The sequence below is a fragment of the Microcaecilia unicolor genome, chromosome 2, assembly GCF_901765095.1.
Source record: "Microcaecilia unicolor chromosome 2, aMicUni1.1, whole genome shotgun sequence".
Taxonomy (NCBI): domain Eukaryota; kingdom Metazoa; phylum Chordata; class Amphibia; order Gymnophiona; family Siphonopidae; genus Microcaecilia; species Microcaecilia unicolor.
The window spans coordinates 115,649,352-115,677,075 of NC_044032.1; the positions used below are offsets into that span (position 1 = coordinate 115,649,352).

The window sequence follows — 27,724 nt, forward strand, 5'->3', positions numbered from 1 at the left end:
TACTACTCAGCCACACTGTTTTATTTGCCTTCTTATCCCATGTTCTCTGACCCAATCTGATCATTAGTACTCATCAGTCTAGTTTTTGCTATTATAGTCCTTCTTGTCTCATGCGGCACTGCCAGTAGAAACAATTATCTCTCCTGACTGTCAGCTCAGCCACTTGCCCTCTTTACACAAGTGATACCATTAGGATGTAGCTGACCTAGCAAGAGTCTTAAACTTTTCCAGCAACGTTGAGAGCCTTTTGCTTGCCTATCCGTGCTTCACATAATGTGCATTCTCTAACTGCCATTCCTGAGATAGTGAACATAAGTCCAAAGGATGCAACAACCAATAATGGATAGTCTCCCTTCACAGCTTTGTGGTGATATCCTGGAATTTCCTTTGCCTGTGCAGAGTAGTGGGGGGCAAACCTTTGTAAACTTCAGTTTGGTTGCCTTCACACTTTATATTGCCAAGCTGTCAGGTTGTTTTCAACACAGCTTTCTTCACTGTGTATCTATTCAGACAGGGCACTAATGTCTCTTGGCTTCCCCTCTCTTCTAGGACCCAACATCGTGCATGCCCTTTCAGTTTTAAAACAAAGCAAACAAAGCATGGGTGAGGCTAATATTGCCTCACATATTTTTTTTTGTTAAGTCCACATAGTTGCTTTCCCCATCTATTTCAGGTACCACCACTTATTCTCTAATGACTACATCATGAGCAGCTCTCTGTCTCTTCCAGTCTTTCTACAACTTCTGCATTTCTTGTCTCCATCTCTCTAATTTTTTGTTACAATGTGATGATCATTTCTTCATGCTCCTCTATCTTAGATCAGTCTCTTCCACTCTATCTCCTTTTTTTTTTCCAAGATATTTTATTGATTTTCATAAGATATAGTAACAATATAACAAATTATACAGAAAATTATGTAGAGGAAGGAGCATCATAAGGTAATCCTATATAATAATTCTCACCTCCAACAGGATGTGCTTGGGACCGTGCCTGCCGGAAGTGGTCTGCTAGGCAGGCACGCACTGACCTCAGTGACAAACAATTTGGCAAAGCAAAACAATCTGAGTGCTGGCCATTAGCACACAGGGTTGATAGGAGAGTTTTAAAAGACTGAAGGAACCGAAAGTGTTAAATGGGGGGAGGGGGAGTTCTGAAGGACTGAAAGACATGCAAATTTGGGAAAGGAAAACAATCTGAATGCTGGCCATTAGGACACAGGGTAGATAGGAGAGTTTTATAAAGACTGAAGGAAACAAAAGTGTTAAACGAGAAGGGGGGGGGGGGGAGTTGTGAATGACTGAAAGACATGCAAATTTGGGACAGGAAAACAATCTTAATGCTGGCCATTAGCACACAGGGTACATAGGACAGTTTTAAAAGACTGAAGGAACCAAAAGTGTTCGGGGGGGGGGGGGGGGGGGGGGCAAGTTCTGAATGAATGAAAGAAATGAAAATTTACGAGAGGAACACAATCTGAATGCCGGGCATTTGTACACAGGGTAGATAGGACACTTTTTTTAAAAAATGAAGGACGTGAAAGTATTACATCTTGGGTGAGGAGGAAAGCGGTGGGGTATCTGGATACTGGGCGTTAGGGCCACGGGGGTACATAGACTTTTGAAAGCCTTAAGGAACCCAAAGTGTGGGAAGGAGGAGGAAAAGGAGGTGAGGGGCATTAGGAACAGGGGAGGGGGCCCTGTCACACACTCTCATTCTCACACACACACTGTCACAAAGACAGTCTCACTCTGTCACACACCCGCACATTCACTCTGGCTCTCTCTCTCTCTCTCAAACATACACACTCCCAGGAAAACCTTGCTAGCGCCCGTTTCATTCGTTCCACAAACGGGCCTTTTTTACTAGTGATAACATAAGTTTATTTCATCTAAATCCACACAAAGCCCACCCATCCAGCTTTGCATCTCATACCAAAGGTTGGTTAACTCACTTTTAAGGTCTGCAAACCACTTGCATATTTATGAGCACATTTGTGGCAACTTACTCCCATCTTCCTCCTCCAAGCTCCACTTGTCTCTTTCAGTCGCCTGCAGGTCACATAGAGTTGTGGCCACTGTCTTGGATCTAAGACTTTGAAGTGGCTTACACCCTTGAAAGCAAAATCTTTTAAATCTACTACTGGAGTTCACACTGATAGGTTTGAAATTCTTGGTTTTAAGTTATCTTGTGCAGCCACTCACTTTTTTAGGTATTTTGACCATGGTTCTGAAAGAGCACTTCTCTTAGGCTGCCATGGGATCTGGTGGCGGTGCTTCTTCCCCTATACTATAAATTTTCTGATGGTAAGGACCTAACATCGGTGTTTCAGGGATAACCTTCTTCAGGGGTCCTAGAAACCAGCAGTGAAGAGTCACTATTAGTCACAGTGCAAAGAATTTTAGGGGTCCTTTTACTAAGGTGCACTGAAAAATGACTTGTGGTAGTGTTTTGGGGGCCCAGAATTATTTTTCAGCGAACTTGCAAAAAAACACCTTTTTAAAATTTTTACCGAAAGTGGACGTGCGGCATAATGAAAATTGCCATGCGGCCATTTTGGGTCTGAGACCTTACCGCCAGCCATTGACGTATCAGACGCGCGCCAAAAATGAAATTACCGCAAGAGCCATGTGGTAGCCTTGCAGTAACTCCATTTTGGCACGTTGGGAACGCGTAGACACTTATGCAGCTTAGTAAAAGGACATTGACACTCTTTCAACTTGTTGGACAGTGAAGGTCTTACTTACATTCAAAGGCGACTGAAATAGTAATTCAGAGTCCCAAACTGACTAGTAGCTCAAACTGACTAGTAGCTCAACTGGAAATATATAAACCATGAGATTTTCATATAAAAGGATCCATTCAATGTCCAAATTTAAACCGATAGGGACCATAGTTTGCAAGAAGTAGAGGCCTCTGATCACGCTAATAAGTAATTTATTATGCCCTTGAATAAGTCTTTGAATAAGTGTGAGGTGACTTAATCAATCCACACAGTTGGCACAATATGGATGAAATTCAATTTACAAAGGCAAATGATGATACATATATATGTTACCAGTGGATTTATGTAAAAGAACATTGTTTTTAATTATGTGGATCATGGTTATTTTTTCATTGGTTTTATATTTAATATCAGGTGCATACTGTCACGTTTATGGGATTGGATTCACAACGTCCATGCACTATAGCCTTAATAGTTCATAATACTTAAAGAGGCAGTTGAGTGGGGCAACTCTAAGGGGCCCTTTTACTAAGGTGTGCCAAAAAATGGGCTGTGCTATTGTAGGCGCATGTTTTGGGTGTGCGCAGATCCATTTTCAGCACACATGTAAAAAAAGCCTTTTAAAAGTTTTTGACAAAAATGGACGTGTGGCAAAATAAAAATTGGGGCGCATCCATTTTGGGTCTGAGACCTTACTACCAGCCATTGACTTAGCGGTAAGGTCTCATGCGTTAACCATGCGGTAATCATCTACGTGCGTAGAATGATGATTACCGCCTGGTTTCTGCCGCGTGCCAGAAAATAAAAATTATTTTCCAGTGCGTGTAGCGGACACTCGTCAAAAATGAAGTTACTGCAAGGGCCACGCGGTAGCCAGGCGGTAACTGCAAATTGGCACACGTTGGGTGTGCGTAGGCGCCTGCGCAGCTTAGTAAAGGGGCCCCTAATTCTGGTACCTCACGTGTTTTATTTGTGCTCTCTACAGATCCATGAATTAGAAATTGTAGCCAAGGCAGAACTTGAACAATTCAACTGGAGGTCCAAATGACCTGTGCTCTCTTAGTGTTTAGTATTTGCTGATTTGCTCTGCTGGACTTCTGCATGGACCTTGCTTTCTTACCGTTAAATATATTAGGCTCTAAAAGAATAGGACAGGTTCCCTAATCTGTCATGATGGACCCCCAGCCATTCAAGTGTTTGGGATATCTGTGAGGACCATGAATGCAATAGATTTGCATATTTGCATATACTGCATCTTGTATATATTTATTGTAAATATCTTGAAAACCTGACTGGCTGTGGGTCCCCCAAGACAGGTTTAGGAACCACTGCAATAGGATATTGGAACTATGATTATGATGGTAGGCTTATCAATATACATCATGATTTGCTGCATAAGTTTAAAAATCTTGTATATCTGTAAGTATTTTTATATTAGTGCTCCAAGACACCTTGCATTCCTGTATTTTCTTATGTGTAGTTTTGCTACTTGGGAACTATATATGAATTATAAGCAGCCTTAGAATGGAAAGAGTTCAAGTGAAACAATTCTTACATGTTTGTGACTATATTTATTGCCACCATCAAATCTTCTGTCTTTTCTTCCTGAGAACCTCAAGGCAAGTTACAGATCAAAAGAAATAGCAGCAAATTGAACAATCAGTATAACAAGGCTAGAGCGGAGGAGCATCAAATGGTTAGAGCAGCAGACAGAGATCCTGGGGAACAGGGTTTAATTCGCACTGGAGCTCCTTAAGACCCTGGGCAAGTCACATTGCCACTGCATATGTCTAGTAGTGCTATAGAAATGATTTAGTAGTTGTTAAAACAATATAAAAGAACATAGTACATCATATTAATCAAGTGATTCCGAAACCTGGTCCTGGAGGCACCCCAGCCAGTCAGGTTTTTAGTATATCCACAATGAATATTCATGAGATAGATCTGCATGCAGTGGAGGCAGTACATGCAGATCTCTCTCATGAATATTCATTGTCACTATCCTGAAAATCTGACTGGCTGGGGTGCCTCCAGGACCAGGTTTCAGAACCACTGTATTAATCAATTCATATAAGATGACAGTCAAACAAGAGCTAGAATACTAGCTCACTTTCCTAAATTTCAATCTTACTATGACTCACTAATCTCGGTTCTCATTCACTGGCACAAATGATTTTGGTTGTAACTAAAAGATCCAGAGACAGCCAAACCAGGAGATCATGAAAAGACCTGGAGGGAAAACTTACCTTTAAATGCCTCTTGAAGATAGAATAGTTGCTTACAGAATTGTATGTTCAATGGTCCTTATGCAATGTGGACCTAAGAATTCTATACTGATCAGGGGTGAAAACAAGTTTCATCACCATGGAGCTTAAGTTTCTACTCAGCATGCATAGTATCAGAAGATCCAATAAATAAGCACAGCCTATCTTGTTGAGACACTTAGGACTACGTTTTAAAACTCTTTCGTGCTGTTTAGCTATTTTCACATGTAAGAAGTGAATTTACGTACTTGTATATTAAGTAGCGTGAAAAAGCTGTTACTTATACATATTCCGACCGATATTCAGCCACCAGTAGTCAGCATTTTTTTAAATGCCATGGCCGGCTAAATTAGTCCCAGGTACTCAGTGCTGTACAAATTCCAGGCCCCAGCACCGATTATCCATGGCTAATTCGCTTAGGGGTGCTTAGGGGCATGTTAAAAAAGAAAAGAAATGCACAGGCGGCAAGTGAAGCACTTGCCGTGTGCCCATTTCAGGTGGGAGCACTTACCGCCACCCATTGAGGTGGCAGTAAGGGCTCCCGTGCTACCCCGGCAGTAACCAGGCAGCGTGTGGCACTGTCCCATTACTACTGGGTACACACTGGCACTACAAAAATAAAAATATTTTTGTAGTGCTGGAAATGGCGTTCGCTGGGGGTAGGAACTGCCGCCAGGCTGCTGTGTTTGCTTGGCGGTACCTTCCATTTTAGCGAGCAGTAAACCTGCGTTGGGCTTACCACTGCTTTGTAAAAGGACCCCTGGATACGGATTGCTGGGGCTTATATGGGTCCTGGCTGATTTTCAGCTTAAGCCCACATAAGACAGTTTTGTGGGTCCCAAGCTGAATATCGTCCAGGACTTGCATAACTTATTTTTCTTTATTTGAAGCCCCTCCAATCCTCCTCCCAGCACCCCCAGAATCCCCCCTTTCTTCCCCCCACCCCATTGCCATTCAGAACCCCCTAGACCTTAAAAGTGAGTTAACCTTTCATGATTTTCTAATATGTGCCAATTACTCCTAATAATCATCTGAATATTGTGAGCTAAGTTTGAAAAGCGTAAAGTGCAGACTATTTCTGGGTCTCTCTTCTTCTCACATTTTAATACCTTTCCCTGATTTGGCCTTTTGCTTTAAGATATCCCTCATGAATACTTGTGCTTGTATAACCTCCTTCTTTGAATTTATCTTTAAGTTTTTCTGCTTGTGTCTCATATTCTTGAAAATCAGAGCATAACCTGCAGAGCCTCAGAAATTGACAGTATGGTAAATTGTACTTGAGGCTTCTAGTATGGAAACTACTGTAGTGAAAATATTTGTTCCTATTGGTTGGCTTGTGTAAACTATTGTTGAAAAGCCATAATCAGTTTTTTTAATAAGGATATCCAAGTATAAATCTGATGGAATTCATACAGTATCATATTTAACCTTGGTGAAACTGCATTGACGCCAGAGTTTAATTTTTTGAACATAGGGATGGTTGTATCTTCAAATGTGCCTACATAAAGATTAACCAGGTCTGGGGCCATTGAAGCACCCATTGCAGTGCCTTTTATCTGTTAATAAAAATGGTTCTGAAAACAGAAGTAGTTTTTAATCAGGGCAATATTAGCTAAATCTAGGATAAAAGCAGTGGATATCCTAAGATTTGGCACAAGTTTATCCTTCAAATAACTAGGACCTTATGAATTTGATGCCCTGAAAACTAAAGACATGATCTTAAATTTGATCCTGTACGGAATCAGTAACCGTTGAAGTGAAAACAACAAAGGGGGTCATATGATCGTTCCATTTTTGCCTAAAAACAGCTTTGCTGCTACATTCTGAAGGAGCTGTAGCCTCCATAACTGTGCCTGTGGAGGTCCACAGTAGATATTATTACAGTAATCTATTTTAGATGTCACAAATGCGTAGATCTTTAAGATCCAAAAAAGGACAAACCCTCCTAATTAGATACATGGGGGCAAAAGCAGAGCACACCACTCCAGAATCTTGTATGTTCAAAGATAAATCTTGATTCCAATAAAATACTCAACATATTCACTACTGAAGACCTGAATAATTTACAACTACAAATGCAAGTTAAAGTACCCAAGTCCCTATGTCCACAGCTGAACCAGAGCGCTTCAATTTTATCGACATTCAATTACAATTAATTAGCCTCCAGCCAGTTTGCCATAGCAGAAAGACATACGTTGACTTACTTTGAAGTCACACACTGATCCGTGTACACCTCAGTCAATAATAAATGTCACTGGCATATAGATGACATGTAAAACCATGTTCTAAGATCGCTTTTTAATGAAAGGGCACTAAGATTGAATCCTGTGGCAGGCCAAGGTCAAAGATCAGCCAAGTTTTTTCTAAATGGAATGACTGGATTCACAAAGCCCTTCATCAATAAAGAGTTGTCTGCAGTATCAAAGGCAACTGAACAGTCTAGATGTATCAATAAAATGTCCTCCTCAGATGGGAATATTAGGTATTATTAGGAAAGGAATGGAAAACAAAAATGAGGACGTTATAATGCCTCTGTATCGCTCAATGATGCGACCGCACCTTGAATATTGTGTTCAATTCTGGTCACCGCATCTCAAAAAAGATATAGTGGAATTAGAAAAGGTGCAGAGAAGGGCAACGAAAATGATAAAGGGGATAGGATGACTTCCCTATGAGGAAAGGCTAAAGCGGCTAGGGCTCTTCAGCTTGGAGAAAAGATGGCTGAGGGGAGATATGATAGAGGTCTATAAAATAATGAGTGGAGTGGAATGGGTAGATGTGAAGCATCTGTTTACTCTTTCCAAAAATACTAGGACTAGGGGGCATGCATTGAAGCTACAAAGTAGTAAATTTAAAAAGAATCAGAGAAAATTTTTCTTCACTCAACGTGTAATTAAACTCTGGGAGGGGGGCTACTATACACTTCTTTACATGAAATCTTAACTGCCAACAGACCATTTTTCTGATTTTTGGAAATCATTTCTTATGTTTACTTCCTCAACTGTCCATTTTGTTAGAAATCTTTGTGTTATTTGCAAAAAGGCAAATTTTCTCTTCTATTCTTTGGCGATATCACATAAAGATGTTGAACAAAATTAATCCCAGGACAGATCCTTGAGGCACTCCACTACTTACCTTTCTTTCCTCCAAGTGAATTTCATTTACCACCGTCCCTTGTCTTTTGTTCAAACACTTTCTAATTCAGTTCATAAGTACAGAAGTAATGCCACACTGGGAAAAGACCAAGGGTCCATCGAGCTCAGCATCCTGTCCATGACAGCAGCCAATCCAGGCCAAGGGCACCTGGCAAGTTTCCCAAACGTACAAACATTCTATACATGTTATTCCCAGAATTGTGGATTTTTCCTATTTAGTAGTGGTTTATGGACTTGTCCTTTAGGAAACCATCTAACCCCTTTTTAAACTCTGCCAAGCTAACCGGCCTCACCACGTTCTCCGGCAACGAATTCCAGAGTTTAATTATACGTTGGGTGAAGAAATTTTTTTTTCTCCGATTTGTTTTAAATTTACTACAATGTAGTTTTATCGCATGCCCCCTAGTCCTAGTATTTTTGGAAAGCGTGAACAGACGCTTCACATCCACCTGTTCCACTCCACTCATTATTTTATATGCCTCTATCATGTCTCCCCTCAGCCATCTCTTCTCCAAACTGAAAAGCCCCTGCCTCCTTAGTCTTCCTTCATAGGGAAGTCATCCCATCCCTGCTATTATTTTAGTCGCCCTTCGCTGCACCTTCTCCAATTCTACTGTATCTTTCTTGAGATGTGACGACCAGAATTGAACACAATATTCAAGGGTCTGTACCAGAGCTGGTGGTTGAGAGGCGGGGACTTAGTCCAGCTGTTGGGGGTCGATGACGGCTACCTTGGAAGTGGTGCCATGGGCGAGAGCGCACCTGAGACCTCTGCAGTGTTCCCTGTTTCAACGATGGTCTCCAATATCTCAAGATTACCAGCGCAGACTCACGTGGCTCCCTGCGTCCCAGCTCAGTATGGAGTGGTGGCTCTCAGGCAGCAACATTGCCAGGGAAGGCATGCCCAGGGTCTCTGGACACCCGTGGAGTCGGAGTGGTCCATCAATCGCTTGGAGTTGAAAGCGATATTCTGGGCGCTTCTGGCCTTTCACTCAACCCTGAGGGACTGGCTGTCAGAGTTCTGTCGGACAATACGACAGCAGTGGCCTACATAAATCGACAAGGCGGCACTCAGTGCAGAGCACTGGCCACGCAGCCCGCGCAGATTTGCCACTGGGCCGAGCTACATCTGTAGTTTCTGTCAGCAGCTCACATTGCAGGTCAGAGCAACGTGCAAGCCGATTATCTAAGCAGGCATCAAATCGACCCAGCGGAGTGGGAACTGGCAGATGAAGTGTTCCTTCAGATCTGTGCCAAATGGGGGACGCCCGTAGCAGATCTTATGGCGTCAAGCGCAAATGCCAAAGTCCCGTGCTTTTACAGCAGACGGAGAGATCCTCGCTCGGCGGGGTTGGATGCCTTGGCTCAACCCTGGCCTCCGGGCCTCCTGTGTGTGTTCCCTCCTTGGCCCTTGATAGGGCAAGTACTCCTGCGGATTCGGCTTTATCAAGGAGAGGTGGTTCTCATTGCCCCGGATTGGCCCAGGTGGCCATGGTATGCGGACCTCTGGCGGATGCTGATGGAGGCTCCCCTGCCTTTGCCTCTGGTACCGAACCTGTTGTCACAGGGGCCGGTAATCATGGAGGACGCCTGCCGCTTTGGTCTTACGGCATGGCTATTGAGAGGGCGCAATTGAGAGACAAGGGCTATTCCAACAAAGTCATCTCCACTCTCCTTCAGGCCCGCAAGCGTTCCACTTCCGTTGCCTATGCTCGGATTTGGCGCCAGTTTGGGGCTTGGTGTGCTGCTAAAGCGATTACACCCATGCGGGCTTCTGTCTCGCCGATACTTGACTTTTTGCAGGATGGTTTACAAAAAGGCATGGCCTATAATTCCCTGCGTGTTCAAGTGGCAGCCTTAGCATGTTTTCGGGGGAAGGTGGCTGGCCTCTCCCTAGCTGCTTATCTGGATGTGGCACGGTTTCTTAGAGGGGTGCTTTGGCTCTGTCCTCCCGTACGGACTCCGTGTCCGGCCTGGAACCTGTGGTTAGTTTTAAAGGCCCTTCAGTGTTCGCCCTTCAAGCCGCTTAGGCGAGCTTCGGAGAAGGATGTGACCCTAAAGACGGTCTTTTTGGTGGCCATTACATCGGCGAGATGGGTGTCTGAGCTCCAGGCGCTGTCCTGTCGAGACCCATTTCTGCAATTCTCAGAGTCCATAGTTATGGTACGGACTGTGCCTTCCTTCCTGCCTAAGGTGATTTCAGCGTTTCACCTAAACCAGCCTATTTTCCTGCCCTCTTTTTCTAGAGAGGAGTTTCCGGAATCCTTTGGGCAATTGCACCTTCTAGATGTGCGAAGGGCTCTGTTGCAGTATCTGCGCATGTCAAATGCTTTTAGGACTTCTGATCACCTTTTTGTTTTGTTGTCAGGTCCTCGCAGAGGGTCTCCAGCATCTAAAGCTACTCTGGCTCGTTGTCTCAAAGAAGCTATTTTTTCAGCATATCTGCTGTCTGGCCGGCCTCCGCCTGAAGCCTTTAAGGCACATTCCTCAAAAGCGATTTCCTCTTCTTGGGCTGAAACTGGAGCACTCTCTCTTCAAGAGATATGCAGTGCAGCGACATGGGCTTCTAAGCTCTCATTTGCCCGACATTGCAGGCTGGATGTGGCTGCAAGGAGGGATGTGCATTTTGGAGCACAAGTGCTGACACGTGGTGTGGCCTGTTCCCACCCTATCTAGGGATTGCTTTGGTACATCCCATTCGTAATGGATTCATCTGCTTGATTACAAGGAAGGGATAATTAGGTTCTTACCTTGGTAATTTTCTTTCCTTTAGTCATAGCAGATAAATCCATGAGCACGCCCTGATTGATTGATTGATTGATGCTGTTTTGGGTTCAGTTTTTCCTGTAGATATGTTCCCTCATTGGGAGAAGTTGGAAAACAGTCTTCAGGATTTCTATTCTGTTACAGGAGGTTGAGTTCGTCCTTCCTTTGAATTACTGCTCCTGTTCTGGGGCGTTTGTTCGCTGTGAGGAAAGTTCATGTTATTCTACTTTGCGGTGTAACACTGCTTTGGAAGCTTCAAATACTGAGAGGCAGATGGAGCTAGCTGGCCAAGAGGCACTATGGTTTTCAGTGCTCTCTATCTCCCCCTGCTGGTAGGTGGACACAACCCATTCGTAATGGATTCTACTGCTATGACTAAAGAAAAGAAAATTACCAAGGTAAGAACCTAATTTTCCCTTAATGCAGCTTTGTACATACCTTAGATGCCACCCAGGGCGGAGCACCCCCCCCCCCCAGGCGTATTACCCCCTCTTCCGAGCAAGGGTGTGTGTGGCTTTTGGCTCTGCTGGTCCCCTGCCCCGAAACAAGAAGTTGACATCAGAGAGAGCAGGGGACCGGCAAAGCCAACAGTTATGCGCCTGCTCCACACACCACCTTGCTGCCTGCACCCGGGGCGGTCCACCCCCACCCTCGTTATGCTAGAGTATTAATGGCATTAGGGGCCCTTTTTCTAAAGCTTAGCATGCACTAAATGCTAAGAAGCCATATTATACCTATGGGCTTCTTAGCATTTAGCCTGCGCTAAGCTTTAGTAAAATTGCTCCTAAGCGCGCAATAGTAACCCTCACTGCCTGTACGCTGTGTTTGAAAATCTCCTTTCTTTGCAAATGAGTATGAACATAAATTAGGAACCTTACTAAAAATGTACCCCTATTTTCCCTGTGTATATGCACTATGGGCCAAATTCTCTAAATGGTGCTTTGAAAATCGATTCTGAAAAATCACATGCTTAGCATGATTCTATAAACTGCACCTAAAGTTAGGAGTAGTTTGTAGAATATGCTCATGTGCCATTCTTGTGACTTAAATTTAGGTGCACCCATTTAGACCACCTAAAACCAGGCCTAAATACCTGCACCTAACTTAGGTGCTGATCACAAGATCTGCATCAGGAACATGTCTGCAGCAAGGTTTGGACATGCTTATGATGCAGGCGCAGTGTGGGGCCAATTGAAGGCAGCAGTGTCAAGGGATCTCATGGGTCATGCATGATAGGAGATGCAATATGCATGCCTCAAGACATACTGCCTAACAGGCATCATTTTGCCAGACAGAGTGGTAGGGAAGCTGAGCTCTCAGACAGGGCCGCCAAGAGGGGGGCAGGGGTGCAAAATTCCCCGGGCCCGGCCTCCAAAGTGGGTCCGGCACCTGGGTCTCTCTCTCCTGCTCCTGATGGGCCCCAGTGATCCCATCCCGATGGGAGCAGGAGAGAGAAAACTCCGGCACCAGGCCCCCCTCCAGCGCTGCACTCGCCTCTACAGCAGCTGCTTTTCCCATCAGGCGCATGCTTGGTTGAAACTCAGCATGCGCGACAAGAGAAAAAAGCAGCTGCAGGGACAGGGCAGGCGTGGCGTGAAGAGCAGCATTGGAGTCATCCACTGGTGGGGCCTCGGGATCCCCGCAGCCCCAAGGTTGTCAGCAGCGATCCTGTGGGGAGAGAGGCGGCAGCAGCGACGATCTGAGGAGGGGTGGTGATGGCAATCCGGGGGGGGCAGCGCCCCTGCCCCAGGCCTGGCTCAGTTTCTCGGTGGCCCTGCTCTCAGATGCGGGGGGAGGAGGAGAGCAGGACTATCTGGCTCAAATCCAGACACTTAGCCACTGTACCTAGAAGTGTGTGGAAGAGAGGATGAGAACCCTGCTCTACATGTGTCTGTTCTGTATGTTGTGAAGCTGTAGCGTGGTTTATTATCGGTGATTGTTGGTTTTGGATTATATTTATGCAGTAAGGATTTTTAATTTGTAACATCCTGATCTGTCTCAGGAGTCTCCTTGAGACAGATAAGGATGTTACAAATTAAAAATCTCCTTGAAATTTAATAGTATCTCTTGGACCCTGATGTAGAGAATCCTTCCTCTCCAAACATACACACACACCCCTCCCCATCAGAAGATCCACACCAGGTTTTGCAAACAGTTAATGGAATTTGGACCTAGGTTTAAGTGAGTCCCTTGTCTATAATAGGTAACCAGACAAGGAGCTACTTTTTTTTTAACATTGTTTTTAGTTTGTTATGACTGAATTAACTAAGATGCATGCTATAATTAGGTTTTCTTTTAACTAAAATCATTGCTGGCGGAAAAAATTGTTTCTATCACATCTCAGGACTTCCTTTTATTGTAAAAAGAATTTTTCATGCTGGCAATTTAGTCAGGAAATGGAACAGGAAAAGTGCCTCTTGCAACTGAATTCCAGGGAGAAAAATAACTAGGCACAGAGGAAATTAGAGGAAGAAAAACAAGAGAAAATATTGTAGTTATTCCTGTTTGTTGCCAGTATCACATCTCAAGATTTCATTTGAAATGTGTAGTTTGGATTAAAGTGATCAGGTCAAGACGTTTTTTTTTTTTTATATTCTTATCATAAGTAAATCAGACAAACTTGTTTCTGAGTGGAGGAGTGGCCTAGTGGTTAGGGTGGTGGACTTTGGTCCTGGGGAACTGAGTTCAATTCCCTGCACAGGCAGCTCCCTTGTGACTCTGGGCAAGTCAGTTAACCCTCCATAGCCTGCCATGAGTGGGAAAGCGCGGGGTACAAATGTAACAAAAATAAACATTCCTGCCTTTGAGGAAACAGACAAAATGTGCCAATCACCAATATTTCTGAGCTAGTAGTTTTCTGTGGTCTGACTGGGGACTAATGGGCAGATACAATGTTTATGCAGCTTGGTACTGTGTAGTGCTATGGAAATGATAAATGGTAATAGCAGTAGCAGCAGCAGCAGCTCATTTCATATGGAAACAACTGAATTCACACCCCAGTAAATGTCAATCTGTAAAGTAACATGAATGAGCATGCCAGCTGTAGTCTGGATGGATTTTGAACTGTTTAGATTTTATCAGTGATCCTTGGAACACGTGTCCAGAATTACAGAGATGGGAATTCTCCAACAGTGGTGGGGAGCTGCTTGCATTCCCATTGGTAACCCTTTAAACTAAAGGTTACAAGGGGGGCATGGCAGCTAAAGGTTCCTCTGTTGACTGAAGGCAGCCTCATTGATTCATTGCATTAACTGTTCAATCATTCATTGGAAAAACTGATGCAATTGATTTAGCCTATCAAGATCTAAAGAGGGCAATTTTCGAAGAGATTTATGCAGGTAAAAGCATTTTACTTGTATAATTCAGATGTCTTAAAAATGGCCTCCCTCAGCGCAGTTAAATGTATGCATGCTTTTGCAAAGTTCACTTCTAGTCATTTTGGGAGGGAAGTAATTCTATAAAGGTGCGTCAATATATGGGTGCCCAGATGGTGCCTATATGGTGTAGCAGGTTAGTTGCTATCCAGACAGTTCTTGCTCACCAATTCTCACCTGGACAATTACCTCCAAGGACTTTTCCCCAAAGTGGACAATTCCCCGGCATGTAGTTTTCGTTCTGTTTCCTTGTGTTGGTGTTCTGTTGGGGTTTTTTTTCTTGTGCATCGTATAAACCATATATTATGATTTATTAATAATTTAATATACCGCCTTTCCTGAAAACAAAACAGGGCAGTTTACAATAAAATCAATTAAAAGAAAGGAATGCTAAAAATAAATAGTAAATACGTACCATCTAGCCTACCTACTTCCAACAGTTGCCAATCCAGGTCACAAGCACCTGTGGAACAAAATTTCCTTTTCCTTCCCAAAACTGAAAATGCAGAGAAACTGGCTGAAAGCTTTCAGCCAAAGCCAAAATCAAAACTGCAGCTGAAATTTATCACCTGGGTTAGTTTGAAGTCAAAAGCAAAAATTCGAGTTTGGTTGTATGAATGTGAACCAGTGAGAGCCGCTGGGGATTGTCAGAGCTAGCAGTCTGCACCCTCTGCTAAACCTGCAGTATCCAAGCCAGAATATAATAATTTAAATAATGAAGACTGTATTTTACCTCCAAGCAAAATAGCCTCTACATACATGGACCACAGCTAACAAAAACAAAGTAAAAACCATGGTACTTTTACAGTAGCTGACTTTGCACCACACTCAGAGTGACAGCTGACATAACTCCACAGGTAGGCTAATTTCTAAGTAGTTTATCATCCCAAAATAGTCTTAAATTCCTGCTCAAAAATAATTGGCTTACAGACTAATATATGTGTCTACATCAACAGTAATGCAAAATCTAATGACAATATGCACCAAATATAAACCCACATAGCTAAGCAGGTGAATTCAGGACAAGTACTGCAAGGCTGCTGCTACAAGTTGTGGCAATCATATTGCAACAGTTAGTCGCAGGAGCAAGTGGCCTTCTCACCTTCCCTCACCACCCACTGGTCCACCAGAGATATGCAGTTAGGCCCGAGGAGGCCTATCCTGCATATTAGAAGGATGAGGGGGAGGAGTTGAGCGATTTGGGGATGGGGTGGGGATTGTGAGTTCCTGTGTTGAGGAGGGGGGCGGGGCAGGCAGGCAGGTGGATTGTGAGGGCCTTCTACAGGTTTTGTAACTAGGCAGGTCCTGGCAGATTTTCCCTTGTGACTGACAGATGCTGGGCCCAGCTAAACATGGGCTGGGACCCTCATAAGCTCCACTGGCCAGTCCCACTGAACTTAGCACCAGATATTCAGTGTTGGTACCTGCGCATAGCCTGGCACTGAATATCTGGGCTAATTTAGCCAGCCACGGTAAGCGTTTAAAAAAACACTGACTGCCGCCAGCTGAATATTGGCCCGATTACATGCCTTCCCAGTAAAGAGCTCAAAAAGATGTTGCAATTAAAATAAGAAATCCACATACAAGCTTGTAAAACAACATCAAACTGAATTATTCATGAGAATGTATTCATAGCATACAATTTGTCTTGCAAATAGTAGACCACCTGCCTTGTCCTTCTACGACGTATCGCTGAAGAATTTAAAACCAGAACTTGGTATATTTTGGATCCTAGGACAGGATGTGAAACTAATTTGCATAAGAATGAATTGGAAATGATAAGTGCATACCTATGAGCACATTTATTGATCTGCTTAATGAAGCATTTATTGAGTAAAATGTTATGTGTTTTTTAGATAATGGAGGTCAAACTCTGGAAGGTGCAAACAACTGGCCACTAAGAGGAAGAAAATGGACTCTGTGGGAAGGAGGAGTAAGAGGGGTAGGCTTTGTCGCAAGTCCTTTACTGAAACAGAAAGGAGTTAGTCGAGAACTGATGCACATATCCGATTGGCTACCTACTCTGGTGTATCTCGCTGGGGGAGTGATTAATGGCACCAAGCCCCTGGATGGCTTCAATGTGTGGAAAACTATCAGGTAACTGTTATATATTTGTTTTTGTGGGGTTTTTTTGTTTTTTGACATTTGTACCCCTCGCTTTCCCACTCATGGCAGGCTCAATGCGGCTTACATGGGGCAATGGAGGGATGGAAGTAATTGAGCCAGCCGGGTTTTACTTCCATTGCTTGGAAAGCAATGGAAGTAAAACCCAGCTGGCTCAATCTGTCCTTTTTCTGGAGCCATATGGTAACCCTAGGGTTAAGTGACTTGCCCAGAGTCACAAGGAGCTGCCTGTGCCTGAAGTGGGAATCGAACTCAGTTCCTCAGTTCCCCAGGACCAAAGTCCACCATCCTAACCACTAGGCCACTCCTCCACTCTTGAACCATTAAGCTAATAGAACTAGCTGTTCTACTTTGTTTTTAGTTTTGCATTATATTTATAAATGCATTTATGATCTACCAGTTTCAAGCCAAAAATATTAATATTTACTAATCTGTCACTATGTGGCTAGACTGTGGGTATATGAGGAGGTTTGATAAAATACGGAGGGGGAGTGGGAATGGGGACAGAGAGTGTTTGAGGAAGTGAATGTATGCATATATATGTAGTTTTGCCCTTGTCATTTTTGACTGGCCACACTAGTTAAAATAGTTCTTTTGGAAAGGGCGGGGGAAGGGCAGGTATGAAGATTTAGGAATGGAGACAGAAAATGTGATATGTTATTATTTGTCGATTGTTATGTTGTCTCAGTTGACGAAACATTGAATAGGAGATAAGGGAGGGAGGCATGGGAATAAAACGAAATAACTCAAGGTATGTGAGATTGTTAAGAATTGAAGTTGTATTTTAACAAATCTGTAAACACATGCTGCGGACTTTGTTATTGCTATGTTTCAAATAAAAATGATTTAAACATAAAATAGTTCTTTTGAATATAGAGCCCCTTTAAAGGTAGGCTCTTACCTAGTGCAAATAAATTTCAGTAGAAACTGGTGCATAATGGAAGTTAATTAAATATTATGTTACAGTAATATATAGAAGTCATTTGTATTTGCAGCGTTTAATATGAGCAAAGCATTTGTGTATTTTTCTTGGTGAAGATCTGAGTTTCTGATTACCTTGCAATGAACTGTTAAAATACTCTATTGCAGAGGTTTTATTTGTTTTTTTTTGGTTTTTTTTTTTTTTGCAAAATGGAAGACAGAATTTGTTAAAAGGGAGAATGGTCATCCAGGCTCCCAGTGGAAAAACTGTAGAGATTTTACAATTCCAGATGTGGAACTCTGGTTACTTTGTAGCCTAACAAATTGGGTTTTATGGGCTGTTATTGGGGACTGTTACGTTCCTGACCTGGTTCCAGGCCTGCGCGGCTGGTTCAGCAGAGCTAATCGGCTATCTTGGTGGTGGTTCTTCAGGCTAGGTCGGCCATCTTGGGATGGGCATCTTAGCTTGTGGCAGCCATCTTGGGGTTGGCCGGCTGCAGGAAGGAAGCCCATATTTGGACGTTGGGTTTCTCTGCTGATGGGGGCAGCCATCTTGGTTCAGCTGCACATGTTTAGGATTGAGTCCTGCTCTATTTAAAGCCCTGCCTCCAGTCCTTTGTTGCTTCGGCCTCAATTGTTCTGAGGAGTTGCTGTCGGAGTGCTGTTCGCCGACTAACTTCTGTTCCTGTTTTCCTGTGTACCAGACCCTGGCTAGTTTTCTCAGATATTGCTTGTTTGCTGCCTGCCTTGACCCTGGACTGGTTTTGACTATTCTTTGCCTGTTGGAGTACTAGTTATGGACTGTGTCTGTTTCCTGCCAGCCTGGTCAGCGGCTGTGCAACCCCGCCAGTTCCAGAAGTCCTGGTGGCCACCTGCAGCTGGGAGCTCAACTCCTGGTGAACGGTGGTCGCTTCCCAGGTGAAGCTAGGGGTTGTCTGCCTGAGTGCGGTGTCACTCCATCTGTGCCGTGCTCATTCGGGGCACAGGGGCTCACTACTACAGGGTCATAACAGTAGGCCGAAGCCATGAGCTCGCCAGACGGTTCCGAGCTTCCCAAGCTGTCTCAAGCGGTACAGGAGCAGCAAGCACAAATAGCACGATTCTCCAGTGTGCTGCAGAACATCTGCAATCAACTTCCAGCAGCCAAGCAGCAGGCCGCTACAGGTCCGCCAGGATGTAGAGCGGAGGCTTCCACCGCACGTCTGCGTCTCCCAGAGCCACCACGTTTTGATGGGACCCCGGCAGCCTGCAAGGGATTCCTTAATCAATGTCAGATCTTGTTTGAATTAGAGCTGGAGGCTTTTCCATCTGACAGAATTAAAGTAACTTATATTATTTCCCTGTTGTCCGGGGCCGCATTGGCTTGGGCGTCTCCGTTGTGGGAACAGCGGAGTCCGATTCTGATTAACCTGGAGGAGTTCTTGCGGCAGTTCAGGATGGTGTTCGACGTTCCTGGCCGACCATCTGCCTCGGGAGAACTGCTGCGGATTCAGCAGGGCTCCAGGTCGGTCGGGGCGTACGCCATCCGGTTCCGCACGCTGGCCGCGGAGCTCCGGTGGAACCAGGAGGCATTGATGGCCATCTTCTGGCAAGGACTGGACGGGCGAATCAAGGATGAGCTGGCTGGCCGAGAGATTCCGGCCACATTGGACGGCCTTATTGCTCTCTGCACAAAGATTGACATCCGGTACCAGGAGCGAGCCCTGGAAAGGGGCATGTCGCGGTCAGGGCAGAGATCCAGAGGTCCGTCTCGTCATCCAGAGGCGCGTGAATTCCACGAGGAGGATTCGGAAGGAATCCAGAAGGAACCCATGGTAATGGGCCGACATCGCCTGTCCAGGGAAGAAAGAAATCATCGACTCCGAAATCATCTGTGCTTATATTGTGGGGAGGCCAGCCATTTCTCAGGCAGTTACCCAAACAAGCCTAAGGGGTCGGGAAACGCTCCGGCCCGAGCCCCATGAAGGGAGTGGCTCTGGGCTGGTTGGCCTCCCTTCCGGACAATTTGCTCTCAGTCCTGGTTCTGCTCCAAGACGGAGAACGTCGAGTTCAGACTAGAGCCTTGTTGGACTCCGGGGCCGGAGGGAACTTCATTGACGCAGAGTTCCTGTCCCAGCTGGGAAGTTCCACGTTATCCTGTCAGCCGGTGCTCCGGGTCACCTCCATCCAGGGGGACAGTCTTCCCCGGACTATTTCGCAGGTTACCACAGCTATCCATCTTCAGGTGGGGGCACTGCATCGGGAGAAGATCCAGTTTCTGGTGCTTGCCCGAGCAATTTTCCAGTGATTCTGGGACTACCCTGGCCTCCGGCTGCACGCTCCTGTAATTGACTGGACCACTGGTGAGATTGGGCAGTGGGGTTCCCGATGCTTTGAACACTGCCTCCCGCACGTCAAAGCCCCTATGCCACTCTCCCCTGTGTCACTGCAGACCCCGCAGAAGGGGTTGTGTGGTTTACCCCATGACTATCAGGACTTCCAGGATGTGTTCAGCGCCTGTGCAGCGGATACATTACCCCCGCACCGGTCGTTTGACTGTGCTATTGATCTCCTGCCAGGTACGGAGCCACCTCGAGGGCGTCTGTACACGTTATCTCGGGAGGAGTCCCATGTTATGAGGGAGTACATTCGGGAAAATCTCATCAAGGGGTTTATCTGGCCCTCTACTTCTCCTGCAGGGGCCGGGTTCTTCTTTGTGTCCAAGAAGGACGGGTCCCTTCGCCCCTGCATAGACTATCTGGGCCTGAACAAGATCACCGTTAAGAACCGGTATCCGCTTCCACTCATTCCAGAGTTGTTTGACCGCCTTCAAGGAGCCCAGATTTTCACCAAACTGGATTTGCATGGGGCCTACAATCCGGTGCAGATCCGTGAGGGGGATGAGTGGAAGACGGCTTTTAACACTCACGAGGGGCACTTTGAATACCGAGTCTTGCCGTTTGGACTCTGCAATGCCCCTGCGGTGTTCCAGAATTTCGTGAACTTCATTTTTCAGGATCTATTGTACACGTCTGTCATAGTGTATTTGGATGACATCCTGATTTTCTCTGCCTCACTGCCCCAGCATGTGTCAGATGTCCGCATTGTGCTTCAGCGACTCCGGGAGCATCGCTTATATGCTAAGTTGGAGAAGTGTGCTTTCCACCAGCAGAGTCTTCCGTTCCTGGGATATGTGGTATCCTCCACCAGTTTGCAGATGGATCCCGGGAAGTTGACCACGATCCAGGACTGGCCGGTACCCCAGAGTCTGCGAGCTTTGCAGAGGTTCCTGGGGTTCGCCAACTACTACCGGCAGTTTATCCAGAATTATTCCCTTATCACGGATCCCCTTACGGCTCTCACTAGGAAGGAAGCGGATGTCAAGAACTGGCCGCCAGAGGCGGTGGCTGCTTTTTCTACTCTGAAGAAGGCATTCCTTTCAGCGCCGGTCCTCCGCAGTCCAGATCCTACTCAGACCTTCCTAGTAGAAGTTGATGCTTCAGCCTTGGAGGTAGGGGCCGTGCTCTCCCAGACGTCTGCTGCCGGTAAGAAGCATCCTTGTTTCTTCTTCTCCCGCAAGTTTACCCCCGTGGAGCGGAATTATACGGTGGGGGATCGGGAGCTGCTGGCACTCAAGTTGACTTTTGAAGAATGGCGCTACTTGTTGGAGGGGGCCGCACATCCGGTCACAGTAATCACTGACCACAAGACCTTACTGTATCTTCAGAATGCTACCAGACTAAACCCTCGCCAGGCCCGGTGGTCTCTGTTTTTTGTGAGGTTCGACTTCTGTCTGATATTCAGGCCAGGAGAGAAGAACATCCAGGCTGATGCCCTGTCTTGCAGCTTTGAGACTCCCAGGGACCAGGAGGAGCCTTACCCCATGTTAAATACGGCCTGCCGGGGCCAGTGCCGGAGAGCAGTGCCCATGGGGCTCCGCAGGAAGGTGTTGCAGTGGGGGCATGCTTCCGGATTTGTGGGACACTTTGGGTTCCATAAGACCCTCCATCTGATCGCCCGGTCGTACTGGTGGCCTCGGATGGCGCAGGATGTGTTACAGTATGTGTCTACCTGTCCGGTGTGCGCCCGGACGAAGAGTTCACATCAGAAACCATGGGGTTTGATGCAGCCCATGCCAGTACCGCAGCAGCCCTGGGAGGATCCGTCTATGGATTTCATCACTGCTCTACCGGTCTCCCAGGGCAACACCAATCATTTGCTTGGTAATTGACCGATTCTCCAGAATGGCTCACTTCGTTTCCATGAAGTCCTTGCCCACAGCAGCCAGCCTCACCTCCAGTATCATCACCCATATCTTCAGACTCCATGGACTACCTAAAAGGATAATAAGTGACTGGGGTTCCCAATTCACCTCTCGGTTTGGAGGGCCTTGTGTTCGGCTTTTGGGGTAACCACCCTTTTCTCATCGGCATACTACCCGCAAACTAATGGTATGGTGGAGCGGGTCAACCAGACAGTGAAGGCGTTCCTCCAGGCCTACTCTAATCAGCGCCAGGATGACTGGTCCACGCTGCTACCCTGGGTGGAATTCGCCTATAACAGCCTGCACTCTGCCTCTCGCACTACACCTTTCCATCTCATGTTTGGGCGTCATCCACGCCTACCTCCGTCAATTTCTCCTGCTGAGGTCTCACCTCTGGTACAGCCCATGGTTCGCATACTTCAGGAGGCTTGGAACAAGGTCCAGGCACAACGTCAGACGGCCGTCAAGGCCAAGGAGACGTACGACCGCAGAAGACAGGCTGCTCCCATGTTCCAGCCAGGAGAGAAGGTTTGGCTAAGCACCCGGTATCTGAGGCTGTGGCTCCCATCTCTCGAGTTTGCCCCTCGGTTCATCGGTCCTTTTGCGGTACGCTCCAGGATCGGAGCGGTGACGTACCAGTTGCATCTACTCGGGCAGCTGAGGGTGCATGATGCCTTCCATGTGTCTCTCTTAAAACCTTTCCGCAGGTCCAAGTGGTATCCGGAATCCAAGAAGGTGGTAGTGCCAGTGAATCCCGATCCTGAGTACGAGGTAGACCGAATCCTTGAATCTAAGCTACGAGGAGGAAGGTTGTTTTACCTACTATCCTGGAAACATTTCGGACCAGAAGATAACTCCTGGAAACCAGCAACCATGTCCATGCTCCTGATCTGGTTCGTGAGTATCACTCTCTTCATCCTAATCGTCCCGGGCCGAGAAGAGGGAGGCTTTCAGAGGAGATACTGTTATGTTCCTCACCTGGTTCCAGGCCTGCGCGGCCGGTTCAGCAGAGCTAATCGGCTATCTTGGTGGTGTTTCTCCAGGCTAGGTCGGCCATCTTGGGATGGGCATCTTAGCTTGTGGCAGCCATCTTGGGGTTGGCCGGCTGCAGGAAGGAAGCCCATATTTGGGCATTGGGTTTCTCTGCTGATGGGGGCAGCCATCGTGGTTCAGCTGCACATGTTTAGGATTGATTCCTGCTCTATTTAAAGCCCTGCCTCCAGTCCTTTGTTGCTTCGGCCTCAATTGTTCTGAGGAATTGCTGTCGGAGTGCTGTTCGCCGACTAACTTCTGTTCCTGTTTTCCTGTGTACCGGACCCTGGCTAGTTTTCTCGGATATTGCTTGTTTGCTGCCTGCCTTGACCCTGGACTGGTTTTGACTATTCTTTGCCTGTTGGAGTACTAGTTCTGGACTGTCTGTTTCCTGCCAGCCTGGTCAGCGGCTGTGCAGCCCCGCCGGTTCCAGAAGTCCTGGTGGCCACCTGCAGCTGGGAGCTCAGCCCCTGGTGAATGGTGGTCACTTCCCAGGTGAAGCTAGGGGTTGTCTGGCTGCCTGACCGAGTGCGGTGTCACTCCATCTCTGCCGTGCTCAGTCGGGGCACAGGGGCTCACTACTACCGGGTCATAACAGGGACAAACAAAATGCCCTAAGGGTCAGACCAAAGGTCCATCAAGCACAGTAACCTGCTATCAGCAGCGGCCGATCTAGGTCTTGAGTACTTGACAGGATCCCGCAAAATAGCTAGATTCCATGCAGCTTATCCTTGGGGGCAAGTCATTGCCCACCTCAAGCCTACCTTAATAAGTTATGAACTTTTCCTCCAGGAACTTGTCCAAACCTTTTTTAAACTCATCTATGCTAACTGCTTTTAACATATCCTCTAGCAGCAAATTCCGCAGCTTAATTATACATTGAATGAAAAAATATTTTCTCTGATTTCTTTTAAATTTACTACTTACTAACTCCATAGTATCTCTCCTAGACTGTACTTTTTATAAGAGTTAAATAACCCAAGTCACACTTACCCATTCCACCTCACTCATAATTTTATATACCTCTATCATGTCTTCCTCAGCTGTCTCCTGTCCATGTTGAAGAGCCCTAAACTCTTTAGATTTTTATCATAAGGAAGATTTTCATAGTAACATAGTCGGCTGCCACCCGGGGCGTTTCGCTGCTGCGTACCCCCCTTCCCTGGGTGCAGCTTCATCTGTCCCCCCTCCAGGTGCAGCACAACACCCCCCCCTGAGTGCAGCACGACACTCCCCTGGGTTCAGCGTCCCCCCCCCGGTGCATTCTTCTTACCTGCAGGAGTGCTGGGAGCAGCCGCTCAGCTGTCGGCTCCGCTGGTTCCCTGCTCCCTCTGCCCCGGAACAGGAAGTAACAGCAGAGGGAGCAGGGAACCGGCGGAACCAACAGCTGCGTGGCTGCTCCCTGCACCCGTCCTGCAGCATGCACCCGGGAAGGTCTTACCCCTCTGTCCCACCCTCGGTATGCCACTGGTCTACACAGGTTGTACTTCTTCATGATTTAACACTGGTGTACTTAATCTTTGTCTCTCCTTGCCAATTTTGGGCACGGACCATAGAAGTCCGCCTGGCACCGGCCCTACTTCCCAACTACTGGAGTTGCTGTCAAAGCCAATCCAGCCTTGATCCTAATCTAATCATGAATTTGTAGACTGCACTAGTCCCCATGAGAGGTTCAAGGTGGTTAACAAGAGAGTAACTTTAACAAGCAAGTAACTCAAACAATATGAGGAATTATAGTAATGTAAATACAAAAGGTACAGGTTAGAGTTTGTCAAACAAAAATGTCTTAAGTTTTTTTACATAAATTCATGTAATTTGTCTTGGAACGAATTTGCAGGGGAAGAGTGTACCAAATGGAGCTTACATGATACAAAAACAATGCCTCAAACTGGCGCTTAGGATGAATTCCCTTGATTGATGGAAATTTCAATAGAAATTAATTATATATCTGGAAGAAGAAAAGTACATATTAGGAAATGTTTGAATGAGTAAAATAGATGTATTACAATATAAAACCTGAAATATCAAACAAACTGATTTGAAAACAATGCGTGCCTTTACAGGAAGCCAATGGAGCTTTTGGTAGTAAGAGGAGATTCTGTCAAATTTTCCCAAACGAAAGATCAAGCGTACTGCTGTGTTTTGAATCAACTGCATTTTGTATAGCAGCTTGGCATTCAGCCCAATGTACAAAGAATTACAATAGTCCAAATGAGATAACACCAACATCTGAACAATTACAGCAAAATGTGATGGTGAAAAACATGAACGCAATAAGCGCAGTTGCCTCATGCAAAAAAAAAAAGTAAAGAACCCAGACTGATGAAGTCTGCCTGGCAATGATCATACTTCCCAACTTTACAAAGTCATTTAAATTTTTGCTTTAATTGGATTCCATCCTTTTTCTGTAGAGCGTTCCTCCATGTTTATCCCATGCATTCTTGAATTCTGTCACCATTTCACCATTCCCAGCAGGTGGAAGGCACATATCTGATCATCTATGTGCCTTGGGCTTGCCTCAAGCTTGTTCAGCTTGCCATGCCTCCTTCGATTCACGGTGTGAAGAAACAGTGTGTTTTAAGATGTAAAATGTATTGGATATTTTCCTGCATTATGTTCTGAAGTGTATGTCTCCTGTTTGGCCAGCAGGATGCTTAAAGATGTTGAGAAAACTGACTTCTCTTTATTTGGCACACAGATAATAGGAAGTGTCTGTAGTGATGTAACCAACATTTATTTGAAACTTGATTGCTCTGGGCTCTGATTGGCCTGGAGTCTTAGTCAGGAAGAAAGAGAGACAGATCTCTTTGCAGAGGCTCAGTGAAATATATTTCCTGATCTTCCCAGGTACTGTTTAGACATTATATAGATATTTAGTTATTATAATTGATCCATGTTTGAGTTACCTGTTATTGTTTGCCAATTGCACATTTTTGTCCACTGTTCCAAGTTCTGAGAATAAACACAATTGTTTGTTCGTTCTGACTGTCTGGACGTATAAAGAATCCTGGTGGTTTGTGTGTTGGGCCTGTGAGTGCTTTCTGGGAACTGTGGGACCACTGGGTGTGTGGCTCCAGTTACCTAGAAATCACTGGAGATAATTGGAGAGCGGGAGACTCGCCCAGAGACAGTGTGACCCAGTCGGTGGGAGGAGGGTGCTAGTGTAGAGCACAAGCAGCAGGTGCAGGCGGGATGGGCTATATGACCTACTCAGGGCTTCTGCTAAAGAGATGGCACTGGTTTTGGGCCAGTGCCTTTTGTGGTTCAAAAATTGGGTGACTGATGTAGCTTCTAAATCCACTCCTCACCAAGTTCCTTTTTGGGGGCGCTTGTTCAGGGAAGATCTACAGAAGTTGGTCAATGACATGGGAGAGTCTAAATCTCATTATCGGCCGAAGGATAAGTCAAGGTCTTCCATTCGGGGTTTACAGTCTCCTGCTCACTTTCATGATTCTAAGCGCTATCGGCCAGGGAGTTCATCTTCTTTTCAACGCCCCACTGTCAATCTAAGCAGTCTTCCTTTTGAGGGTACAAGAGGTCTGGAGGTCAGTCTTCCTGTTCATATTCCTCATCCCGTGCCTCTCAATGAAGGTGCATGACTCCACTCTCCAGAAGTTCTGATTAGCGGACACCTATCCACTTTTTATGAGGAGTGGACCAAGATTACCGCCAAGGAGGTTAACTTGAGAGCGGAGATGGCATGATGTCAAAAAGCTGAAGCCAATTAGGCTAGTATTACCTTCCCTCTCCCCTGCGCAGCTGTCATCCCTGTGCACCCAAAGCAAACAAACCTATGAGCTGACGCATCCACTTTGTTGTTCTTTATTATTGGCAGCATTTTTCTTTTATCTCAACTTATATTTTCAAACATGCTGACTTGTACAGCATACTGATGTACACACAGGAAGTATCATTTTCATCTCTTAGAGTAGTAATTAGTTCTATATCATAATCATTGGCTAAGATCAGGTAACCCTCAGAGTAAGGAATGCTAGCTTCAGCCTAACCCCTGGTAAGCCTTTTCTTGGCTGGGACGTGCATGGTGGAGGTGCCCAGCGCTTCCACCAGCTGCCGTCCAGATACTGTGGAGGACTTGCAGCCCATCTGCATATCCTTATGGCCTTCTCTGGGGTGACTCCCAGGTCCACTCCGATCCACTCAGGGCCTTCGCTCCAGGTGCCCAATATTCCCACCAGCTGCCTTCCAGGTGCTGTGGAGGACTTGCAGCCCATCTGCATATCCTGACAGCCTTCTCTGACATATTGATTGTTCTTTTTTTTTTTTTTTTAGCTCTTTCCTCTCTTTTTTCTTCTTTCTGCCTCACTGTCAACTTAAATTTCACCCTCTCACTGTTCTCTTTTTAGTTTACAGCAACCTGTCAGATTTCCATCTTCTCTCATCCATTATTTTGTCCATTTCCTCATCTCATTCCTTCCCCAGCCCTCCATTCCCTTTCATTACCATATTTCTATCCTGTGTAATCACTATCCTTTCATTGTTTTCCTTGCCACCCCCTTCCTCCCTCTCCTGACCTCTCCCACATGGTTCCACCATTCCCAGCATCTTCCTCCCTCCGCTCCTCTAGCCCAGAATTTGCTCCCTTTCTCCCCTCCCCACTCTTGTAGCCTTACATCTCTCTGTCCCTTATCGCTTCCCTCCTGCCCTCTCCACCATGTTCTAACATTTCTCCCTCTCTCTTCCCTCTCTCCCACTGTCTAGCATCTCTCCATCATTCCCTTCTGCTCCTGGATCCAACATCTTCTCCTTTTCCCCCTCTCCACCTCCTATGTATCTCTCTCTCCCTCTCATCCACCCCCGGATCCAACATATCTCTCTCCCTCCCACTTTCCACCATCTCTCCCTCTCTTGTGCCATGGGTCCAACACTTCTCTTCCCCCACCCCCATGCAGCATTCTCTACCTTTCTCCCTTCCACTGCCATGTCCACCATTTCTGCCTCTTCCCACTGTCCACCATGCCTCTCTCTCCCTCCCTTGTGCCCCATCCAACATCTCTCACTTCCCCGCTACAGCATCCCTTCCTCCCCTCCACCATCATGTCCAGCACTTCACCATCTCCCCCTCCTCACCACCCTATGTCCAAAATTTACAATCTCTCCCTCCC

The 27,724-nt window shown here is 46.0% G+C and overlaps 1 protein-coding gene across 1 annotated transcript in view; it reads left to right on the plus strand.

The window, feature by feature from the left end:
• Nucleotides 1-27,724, plus strand: part of LOC115463050 (arylsulfatase B-like) — a 188,165-nt gene that overhangs the window by 97,884 nt on the left and 62,557 nt on the right. Inside the window, exon 5 of the mRNA XM_030193236.1 lies at nt 16,138-16,378. Coding sequence (XP_030049096.1) covers nt 16,138-16,378 — 241 coding nt within the window. The remainder of the gene's footprint in view (nt 1-16,137; nt 16,379-27,724) is intronic.